Genomic DNA, 11169 nt, shown 5'->3' with positions numbered 1-11169 from the left:
TTGGAAGGGTTATTTACACCTAGGGTACCTAACATTTAGAAAAATCATGTTTAGTGCTTTACGTTTGATATATTAGGTTTGGACTAATATTATGTTTGGGGTATCTCAAGTTTCTTAAATATTGATCTTGTCAAATTCATGGTTTATTTGGGTCGTATGGTATGGCCCATGTTGTGAACACAGCAGGGGTTCAACTTGTATGCATTTCTTATGGGTCTGAACATACCTTGTCGTATCTTACCAAACAAAAAAAAAAAAAAAAAACATGCCTTGTTGTACCCTTCGCAGATTTAAGATTTGTTAAAATGCATTCTACTAATCAGCTCTCTTTGACAATCATTTGTTCGATTGATTAGGGTTATGTTTGGTATGCATTCAAGGCCGATAATACATTCTAAGATGACAAAAATAGTGTTTGGTATGCATTCCAATGCATCCAAGAACGAAGCCCATTTTAGAAGGTGCTTTAACCGATTCTGTAACCAGACTTCAATTGATTTCCCATCTTTTACTCTTGTGGTCGTCCACTTCCTTGAGCAACTGCATGAACAGTTGTACATGATAGTGATTATGAACCTCTGCTACTAGGGGTGTAAATGAATAGCCGAAATCCGTTTCCGTTTCCGTATCCGTTTTGCACTATCTGAATCCGTCCGAAAGCTAAACGGATGCGGATACGGATAGGCTATAGCTATCCGAAAAGCCATATTTATATGTAAACGGATAAAATATCCGATTCGTATCCGTGTCCGTATCTGTTTAGCACTATCCGAATCCGTCCGATAGCTAATTGGATGCGGATGCGAATATAGCACTATCTGAGCCGAATCTGATCCATTTACAACCCTATTTGCTACTCCTCTCTTTTATCCGTTGTTGCTGCTAGAATCTGAATCGTCACGCCGGGGGGAGACTTGCACACCATAGGCCAAGAACTGAGCAAGACAGATCGGAGAAGACTCCGAGGGGACTCTCCGATGCTTAAGTTAGAACTCTAAGTAACAATAGTATGAGTTGATAATTGACAGAACATGAGGGTGAGAGCAACTGAGTATATGATTGAATGTATCGTACTTGGTACCTTCCTATTTATAGGATGGACAGTGGGGAAATCCGATCCCTAGTAAGAGACAGAAAAGGAAAGCTTCTTTGTTGAGAGTCATTTTCCTTGTAGCTTCAACCCTAATCCTACTTTGACTTGGTCTTCTGCCATAATTTTAATCTCAGCATGTATTCCATCCCAGTTAATCATCCGTCAGACTATTCTCTGCTTTAAAAGTATTCTAGCTTATAAATCAGTATGCACCTTATATTCTTTCAATCTCACGAAGTAATATTTGTTAAGAAACCTATTACACAATGGCTAAAGGAAGTCAACTAGTTGGAACAGCCTTATTGAACTACCATATAACAGATTAGCATATGCAACCGTACTAAAACAAAAGTGAAAAAAATAGAAGTCTATTAAAATTACCTGGTGTTGGCAACTACTAGATCTCAGATTGTAATATTTTCAAGCAGTTACCCACAAATGCATATGCTAATCTGTCAATTACCTGGTGTTGGCAACTGCAAGATCTCAGATTGTAAAATTTTCAAGCAATTACCCTACAAACTTGCACTCCTAATCTGTCAGATTGCCTTTTACAAACGGATATGAGATAAAGAGAGGGAATAGGGGTGTCAACAGGCAGGGTTGGGCTGAGCTTGCCCTAAACCCTAGCCCAACCTTAGGAGCCTTCACCTAAACCCAAGCACAGCCCGGCCCTGTCAGGGCTAAGCATACACTCAACTCAACCCAACCCAAGAATGGTTTGAAGGACGATTAACAAGGATGAGATACATTCCGAGATTAAAATTATGGTAGAAGACCAAGTCAAAAGTGAGATTAATCATCTACTATCCCAACTAGGGCTGCAATAGGGTCGGGTTGGGCCGGGCCTTTTAAAACCCCAGCCCAACCCTGAGTCCCCTTAGCTGGGCCTAGGCCAGAAAAATCCAACCCTGACCCACCCTCAGGGTCGGGCCGGGCTAACCCTGATTAGCCCTGACCATGGGGGGGGGGGGAGGGAGAGGGGGAGAAGGGGGATGCATGGGCTACCTAGGGGAAGAAGAAGAAGAACAAGAAAAGAAAAGAAAAAAAAGAAAACGAGAGAACGGGAAGAAGAAGACATGGTTGGGTTGGGTAAGATCGGGCTCAACCCGAGGCCTCAACCCTAACCTGGCCTGGGCCTGACTCAGGGCTAGAAATTCCCAATCCTAACCCGCCCTCATGGCTATGGTATCTCAACCTAGGCCCTGTTCAGGCTTTGGGTGGGCTCGACCGTCATGGCCAAGCTTGCAACCCACATATTTTTTCAATCACACAAGGTAATATATTGTTAAGGAACTTGTTACACAACTGCTAAAAAGAAGTCAACTAGTTGGAAAATTCTTATTGAATTACAATATAACAGATTAACATATCCAACCGGACTAAAACAAAAGTGAACAAGATAGAAGTCAATGATTAAAATTACATGGTGTTGGCAACCGCTAGATCTCAGATTGTAATATTTTCAAGCAATTACCCTACAAATGAGGGAGAGGGAGATTGGTTAGTGGTTGATGAATAATAAAAAAAAAATGTTTTCTACAGCATATGAGATAAAGAGAGCAAGTAGGGGTGTCCACGGGTTGCGCTGAGCCAGGCTTGCCCTAAACCCTATCCCAATCCTAGGAGCCTTAACCTAAACCCAAGCCCAGCCCAACACTGTCAGGTCCAAGTATACCCTCAACCCAGCCCGACCTTGGCAGGGGTTTCCCAAGCCCGGCCCAACCGTGATTTGCCCTGAATATATTGGCCCATTGAGTTGTGGAACTAACAAAGCCCAGACTATAAAAAAGAAGGCCATTTTTTGCAAAGAGGAGGCTATTTATGAACTCAAACTTGTGACACTTGGTCAGAATGGAGCAACCTTGACCATTGCACCAAGGCCCTCTCTATATAAATTGATAAATTGTAAAAATGTATATTATATCATATAGGGTAGGGCTAGCCTTGCTAGGGTTAAGGCCTCATCCTAAGCCCGACTCGGGCTCAAGGCAGGTTAGGGAGGGTTTGGGCTGGCCGGATTTTTTTGACACCCCTAAGAGGGAGAGAGGGATAGTAAGAGAGACAAAGAGGGAATGAGGGATGAGAGGGAAGGAAATCGATGATGGTTTTGTAGTCGGAAAAGGAAAGAGGGGGAGAGCTACAGAGTCGTAGTCAGAGATGGAGGGAGGGGTTGTTGGACGGGAAATATAGAGAAAGAGAGATAGAAGAATGAAATAGAAAAGGGAAAATTAAAGAGAAAGGACATTGTACGATATTAAAGACGGATCAATGACAAGATTGGTTACCTGAAGAAATATTACAACAATTAGTAGAAGAAGACTAGTTCTTCGAACTTCATCGAGTATTGATGTTGTTGAAGATCGACGAGGAGTGTCGAGTGTGTTATGGTCTCGATTCTTGAGTATTGAGGAAGAAGAGTGTTTGAGAGAGAGAGAGAATTGTGGGGATTAAATTTAAACCATTCTTGTACTGTATTTTTCTCTTAGTGAAGAACATAATATCTCTCGTTTTTACCAAACCACGTAAATCTTACGTGTTGTATTTCTTTGTGTCAAATCTCTATCATTTTTCTTTTCATTAGATTTTGGAGGTGTGCGTTATTTTTAATCGAATCGGTATATCCATACGCTTCTGTTCGTGTGCTAATCCCAACAAGAGAGAGAGGAACGGTTGAACTATTGCAGAAGAAGGCATGGGAATGGTCCGAGGCATGCCAACAAGCCCTTGAGGACCTTAAGAATGCGGTAATGGTGGAACCGGTGCTTACCTTGCCAGACTATGGCAAGCCCTTCGAGGTGCACACAGATGCATCAGACTTTGGAGGGGTGTTGATGCAAGAGAGACATCTCATTACCTTTGAGAACCAGAAGCTGAATGCGATGGAGCTTGGAAGGGTGTTGATGCAAGAGAGACATACCATTGCCTTTGAGAGTTGGAAGTTGAATGAGTGATGCAAGAGAGACATCCCATTGCCTTTGAGAGCTGGAAGCTGAATGAGATGGAGTAGCGCTACACGGTCCATGAGAAGGAGATGATTGTGGTAGTGCATTGTCTACAACATGACGTCACTACCTTGTACCTACTCGGCTCTCGAAAGACATAGGCTCTGTTCCTGTTGAGGTGAGAAGTCCGTAAGTGTAACTTGAAATTGGAAAAAGATGAAACCCTAACTGTAATGTTATATAATCAAAGTCAAAATCAGGGTTAGGCTCAGGGTTAAAATCAAGGTTGGGTTGGGCCGGGCCCATGGCCTCAACTCAAGCCAATCCTACCTTGGCTCAGGGCTAAAAATTTCCGCACTCATCCTTAGGCCAGAAATCTTTAACTTGGGCCGGCGCTCAAGGTGGGCGGGGCCGCCGGGGGCCAAACTTACACCCCTAACTGATTTGTTTTAGAAAGTTGACTCGTGAGGAGCCACATAGACTTCACGCAGACTCGGTCCTCAAGTAGATTGCTTGGTCTCTCATGTTGGTGATCTGTGGATCTCCCCTCAGCGTCGGTGTTCGGTGAACATTGATGGAGTAGTTACAGGTAACTCGGGTTCTGATTGAATTAAGTGGTGTAATTAGAATGTAAATTTAATCAAGGAGAATGTATGGGAGGATTCTTCAATACATTCTCCAATTAGATCTAGCAAGCCTGAGCAATTGGAATTAGAAGATTGATCATGGAAGAATCCGATAATGAAGGATTAATCCTTAAAATAAATCGACAATTGACCTGCTGCTGGTCGTATACATCTCTGTCTTGGGACTTCCAATCCAAATTCTCTTTCAATTGTAAGGGTATCCGTGCTCTCTCTCTCTCTCTCTCTCTCTCTCTCCTTGTGTACGTAGGTGCATGGGCAGAGCAAAGCTAAAGGAACAGGGGAAGTGGGTAACATAACAGGAAAAGAATAAGATTCTTTTCAACCTTAATTACGTATTACAAAGAAAATTTCAACTTTAATTACGAATTACAAAGAGAAAAAAAAGGTGGAGGTTGACATTTATTATAACCTTACAACAGAAACACAAATACAGATTCTAGACACAATGTGCAGATGAAAAACAGAGACATGCAAACACAGGGAAGAGATCCTTAAGCTAGTAATCTTCTGGGGCTAAGGTTTGGTGAGTATGTGGCGTTTCTGTTGGGATTACCAAATACTCATAGATTAGACCTGCAATTCCTGCCCCAATGAAAGGTCCCACCCAATAGATCCAGTGGTTCTTCCATCTCCACCCAACCAGAGACGGCCCAAAAGCTCGAGCTGGGTTCATCGATGCACCATCAAAGGGTCCTCCGGCAAGGATATTTGCACCTACGATAAGCCCTATAGCCAGTGGTGCGATTGTCCCAAGGCTACCTCTCTTTGGATCCAAAGCAGTTGCATACACTGTATAGACCAACCCAAATGTCATCACTATCTCCAGCAAAAAAGCACTCAATTCGCTAACCCCATACGCCACAGAAAACCCAACCGGTCTCTGCAAAAACCCACCATTAGATTGACATTAGTTAAATGATCGATCAATTGCCTGAGTGAGCAAATGTAACAATTTCTTCACTTTCTTACCATGCCATTTGTGCAAACCCTGAGCAAGAGAGATGCTACAATAGAACCCAAGAGCTGAGCTATCCAGTAAAAGAAAGCTCGGATGAAGGTGATTCGACCACCCACGAGTGCACCGAATGTAACAGCTGGGTTAACATGTCCTCCTGATGTGTTGAATCCAACTGCTACGGCCACAAATAAAGCCAACGCATGGGCCACGGCCACAGCCACCTGACCAGAGGCCGTAATCTCTGTGTCCTTGTAGAGCTTACCTGCACCCAAAAAAGAGTTAGGGATTCAATTAAGGGGTGCGTGCATGTATGAATACAGGGGGGCAGAGAGAGAGAGAGAGAGAGAGAGAGAGAGATACCAAGAGCAAGGACAGAGCCTTCACCAGCGAAGACGAAAATGAAGGTGGAGATGAACTCGGAGATCATGGCTCGGATGGAATCAGGGTGGGAGGCATCATCTGACCTCCCAAATGTAAATCTGCGCGCAGGCATGTCTCCCGCTACTTGTCCGGATCCTCTCTCTCTCTCTCTCTCTCTCTGCCTTTGTTGGTACTATTCCTTCTTTCTTCTTCTTAGGCTCAAAGTGCTATTATTATTTCTGTCTCTTCTTCCTGTTCTCTGAGAGCTTTGCATGCAGAGCGCGATGGAGAGAAATGGTGGGGGGAGGAGTAGTTTATCAGAGAAAAGATGAATTGGATTTTTATAGACACGTGGGAGGTAGGGTTTAAGTGTGATGGCACGTCAAAAAAAGGTCTATTCCCTTACGTCCTTATCTCCGGCTGCTTTCCAAATGTTTCCTTCACCCCCATCAACCCAGAAATGAAAACAAATGGGAAAACAAAACATTCTCAAATGTAAATTAGTTAGTAACGAGTTAAATGCTAATTGAGAATGTTAATAACATTCTCAATATCAGATCACTTCTATTCACGGGGGAAATTTGAAGGATATTGAGTAGATTCACATAATAGAAGCATTTATTATGCTCATCTCATTAGGCATAATGATTAATAAAGGGAAAAAGGAATGCTGTCTGGTTGTGTAAATCCTGCACCTAAACATACGAGTGCATGGAATTACAGTCTTACCCTTGTGATTTAAAAAAAAAATCTCCATTCATATTGATGCCCTTGCACACACTCTCATTGGCCCCACCTATGTTGGTGAAGGGCCACACGATTAGATTTTCATCCTCTCAAGTGCGGTGCACTACCCAATGTACATTTAAAGTGCATCCGAAGGTGGCCACTGCACTTGAGAGGATAAAAATACAAGAATATGTTCTTGGCCACCGTCGGATGCACTGGGCAATGCACCATACTAGAGAGGATAAAAATTCCACACAACCTGGAAGTGAGCTCTTGTCCTATATTCTATATATTCTTTTCTAATATTTCAATCAATGGGATGATAAATTTTATTTCTTTTTAATATTTGGAAAAAGTTTGGTGGATTATGACCACAACAAATAAGAGGTTTTTTTTTGTTGATGAAGATGTAAAAAGTTAGCCCAAACATCTAACATAGAACCTAAACTAAATATGAAACCGAATAAAAAATGAAACGAATCAAACTGAACTGATTCGATTTTGGTTTTAAAAAATGTGTTCCTATGCTCGATTCGATTCAGTTTGATTTCTGTATTTTGTATCATCTTGAACCGAATCAAATAACTAAAACTGAACCGATTGACACCCTGACTAGTAGTCACCCTTTCGCTCTAATGAAATTTGATGTTATTTTGTAAATTTTGACTGTAGTGGGCCACTTTTTAACCACATCAACCGATATGTATCGATGCCATATCGGTATCATTCACTGTCAATACCGATACGTATCATCATCAATACCAATACCAATACTTACATCCATGAACCTCACTCAAACTCAATACTTTAGATGGGAATGGAAAGGGAATTGGTCAACTCTTTGTCTTCAGATCAGTCCTCATCATTTAATTAAGAACAAGGCATTTCTCATCAAAATACTGAATGGTTCATCACGTTAATTAGATTTTTTGTTTTCTTGATAGGATCATCTCGTTAATTAGATGTCTTAATTATTATCACAAGTTGATACTATGAAGTTTTCTTATGAAGTGGGGGAGAAGGAATTGAAGTCAACTAGTTTTTTTTCCAGCTACAAGGCTGGCAGAAGTCACTTATGGAACATTCCTGCTACTAGGGACTAAATTTTGAAACTACCTTAGGCCTCTCACATAAGTGACTTCTGGCAGAGTCAAGCCAAGGTCCTTTGCTACCCAACCAACCAGTAGATCTCAATTATCTGAAAATGTTAATAACAATAAGCACAGAAATGGAGAGGGACTTCAAAACTTGATCTGAATAAAGTGGATTACAGGCAGGATGAAATTACAAATGAGGGAAACTTGTATGTTTCAGTGCATTTATGGTTATACTTGCAGGAAAGGAGGGGGGGGGGGGGGCTTCTTAAGAATCTTTTATGGTGAAAAACTCAAACTCTTTTTCTTCTTTCCCCATTTCGTTTAACCAGTTATCCAACACCAAATGGTAGCCAATATTGAATTCTGAGTCGAGCATCAAGCAAGAAGCCACTGGTAGAGTGGTAAAGATAAAATTATCACTCTCCATCTTCTACTTCATTCTCTTCATTTGCAGCTTCTTTCTTCAATCTCTTCGATTCTTCTCAACACTTCACTCATCTTCGGACGCTTCTCTGGTTCAATAGCTGTACAGTCAAGTGCAATTTCTGTGAGCCTAAACATCTCACATTGGCCTTCTTCTGTTGCTAATAGCTCTATATCCAATACATCTGTTGACCAGTCAACATTAACAACCTCCCTTGCCCATTCTGCGAGATCATTTGGCTTATCGTCATTTCCTGGTGAAGATGCCTCCGGTATTCGTCCAGTGATGACCTCTAGAAGTACAATGCCGAAGCAGTAGACATCAGTTTTGTGGGTCAGTTTCTTGGCTTGAGAGAATTCCGGTGTCTGTCCAGCGGCAAGCATCTCAGAGGATTTACGAGATGATAGCAGTGGCAGGAATCCAAAATCAGTGAGCTTAGGATGGTATTTTTTATTATGGAGATGGATTAGAATGTTTGAGGATTTGAGGTTGGCATGGGGAACCTTGTGAGAAGGCAAAGATTGGTGAAGGAAATTCAGGCCCTCAGCTATACCTCTGATAATTGACAATCTTGTACTCCACTTCACTGGAGTTCTTGTTTCCATTCTGTTTCCTGTAACACAAAAAAAAGTTTGAATTTTTTTTACAAACATATGAGATTTTAACAAACTGGTTAAGCCCATTATTTATGTCAATCTAGCAGCATATATGGTGTTAAAAAATATGCATTACCAGATTATGATGAACTTCTGTTAAGGATTCTTTACCTAAGCAATGAGAATTTAGTTTATGATGTTATGAATTGATTAGACCAAGGAAAGGAAGAGAATTTTACCATGTAATAGCTCAAACAAGCTGCCATGATTGACATATTCATAGACAATGAGCTTCTCATCCTTGGAATGGAAGAAATATATGATCTCTACTAGGTTTTCATGCTTAATCTTTTCCACCAATTGCATCTGTTGAACAAATTCCTTGTTGCTTATTAACCCATTCATATCCTGGATCTTTTTTACTGTTACAACCAAACCACAATCCAGGGTTGCTTTATATGTACTGCCTAATTTCCCCATCCCCAATTGTTCTGCAGAAGCTCCCAGAAGATAATCCAGATCTAAAATTGGTTTGTGTTTGTCCAATTCTACTGTTCTTTCAGGATCTCTCCTGTTTCTGAAGATTTGCCTTTTCTTTTCCACCCGATTTATAATACCTGCAACTGTCACCAAAAAGAAAAACAGGATTCCAAATTCTACATGTCAGTGAATTAATAGCAAACTTTCATGGGAATTCAACTATTTTCAAATACGAAATGATGCTGACACATAGTTCGAGAGTTCCCATCGAGGGATTCAAACCAGAAGCTGTGTTACATTGCACTGTTAACTATCATCTAATAACCATATGTTAGTTTTCTTTTCTGAAAAAATGTATAAGTTCTTATTTGAGTTTAGTTGCCAAAATATCCACCTAAAGGGATGCTAGGCCTGATGCTGCATTGAACACAGAGCAGACCACAGAAAATAATGATGTCATTCTACAGCAACCTGTGGTGTGTTTCATGTTTTGCAATTCTTCCAAAAACCTTTTTGACAAGAAAAAATTTGAAGTGTTTTTACAAATTCCAAAAAAAAAAAAATTGAACAAAGAAGAAAAGACATACCTGGAGATTCCACAACATTTATTTCTCTGTTCACCCTCTTACGACACCACAATATGGTAAACAAGATCACAGTGAGCAGCGCAACCACCACAACCGCTACCAAAGCAGCAATCCATACTTTGACAACTTTGCTACTCCCTGCCAATGGACTAGAAGGGCTTGGGGAAGGAATCGGTTGATATGCTGGAGCAGGACTAATAGAACACTGCCCTCCCAAAGGATTCCCACAAAGTTGTGAGTTATGGACAAAGGAACTCATTGGAAACCTTTGAAGAATGGGGGTTTTAGGTATCAAGCCTCCAAGGAGATTATATGAAACATTGAAGACTATTAAACTGGATTGATTAAAAGGTGGGATACTCCCTGTAAGAGTATTCTCTTGCAGCTCTAGCGTAGCTAATAATGGCAAATTGATTAACTTTGATGGGATTGAACCTGAGAAGTTGTTATGGGAGAGGATGATGTATTGCAGGAACTCAAGATTTGTGAAATTGGGAAGAAAGCCAAAGAGTGAATTGTTTTGCAAGCTAAGTTTATTCAAGAAAGTAAGGTTTTGAAGAAACATTGGGGGAAGGGAACCTGTCAACTGGAACCCATCTAGGGAAATTTGGATAACATGCGAATTCAAACAGGTAATTCCTGCCCAATTACCCCAATCACCATAACATGGTAGACCAGTCCAATTTGAATGCAAATCAATTGTTGAATTAAGGGAATCCCTCAGTTGAAACAGAGCATCTCTTTCATCTAGGTAGTACCCATCAGCACCAAATGAAATGGAGCTTACCAATTGAAACACAATCACCATGAAACAGATGGAGAATTTCTGAGTACTGCTCATGTTGCAGAATCTCTGACTGGATTAGACCAGACATGGGTCATCTATTTTTGTTAATTTCAGGCATCTTCAAGATAACTCAAACTTCCGTATTGGAAGTTTTGATGAAATGGGCAGGGAAAACTACGAAAGGTTTGAGATTGTAAGAAGAGATAGAACAAAAGAAATTGCAAAGTTATGTAAGGAAGAGAAAGGAAAGATTAAGTTTTGACAGGTTAGATTTGTTTTGAGGGGCTATTATTTCTCATTGCTTGAATTATTGATGACAAAGTAACAAACTTGGATATTTCATTACCTTTTCTACCCATTTTTTGAATTTGTGGAAAGCAGAAGAATTGTTAGGACTCAAGATGATTGTAGTTGCAGTGTTGCATTGTCTGAAGATGTCTCTGCTATAATGCTTTCAGATCTTCAA

At 40.8% G+C, this 11169-nt stretch overlaps 2 protein-coding genes across 2 annotated transcripts; both read right to left on the bottom strand.

The window, feature by feature from the left end:
- Nucleotides 1-5181: 5181 nt before the first annotated feature.
- Nucleotides 5182-6196, bottom strand: LOC122649672 (aquaporin TIP3-1-like). Its single transcript, XM_043842911.1, has 3 exons — nucleotides 6004-6196; nucleotides 5655-5905; nucleotides 5182-5565 (listed from the first exon to the last, which is right to left on the bottom strand). The coding sequence occupies exons 1-3, from the start codon at nucleotides 6134-6136 to the stop codon at nucleotides 5182-5184; spliced, it is 768 nt and encodes a 255-aa protein (XP_043698846.1). The 5' UTR covers nucleotides 6137-6196.
- A 1946-nt stretch (nucleotides 6197-8142) lies between these two features.
- LOC122650854 (probable leucine-rich repeat receptor-like protein kinase At1g68400) lies at nucleotides 8143-10812 on the bottom strand. The gene is made up of 3 exons (XM_043844227.1): nucleotides 9917-10812; nucleotides 9089-9466; nucleotides 8143-8866 (listed from the first exon to the last, which is right to left on the bottom strand). Exons 1-3 carry the CDS (start codon nucleotides 10755-10757, stop codon nucleotides 8274-8276), a joined length of 1812 nt encoding a protein of 603 aa, XP_043700162.1. The 5' UTR covers nucleotides 10758-10812; the 3' UTR covers nucleotides 8143-8273.
- Between the last annotated feature and the right edge of the window lie 357 nt (nucleotides 10813-11169).

This window comes from Telopea speciosissima, chromosome 2, assembly GCF_018873765.1.
Source record: "Telopea speciosissima isolate NSW1024214 ecotype Mountain lineage chromosome 2, Tspe_v1, whole genome shotgun sequence".
In the NCBI taxonomy this organism is placed as follows: domain Eukaryota; kingdom Viridiplantae; phylum Streptophyta; class Magnoliopsida; order Proteales; family Proteaceae; genus Telopea; species Telopea speciosissima.
This window is presented reverse-complemented; position numbering and strand designations above follow the sequence as displayed.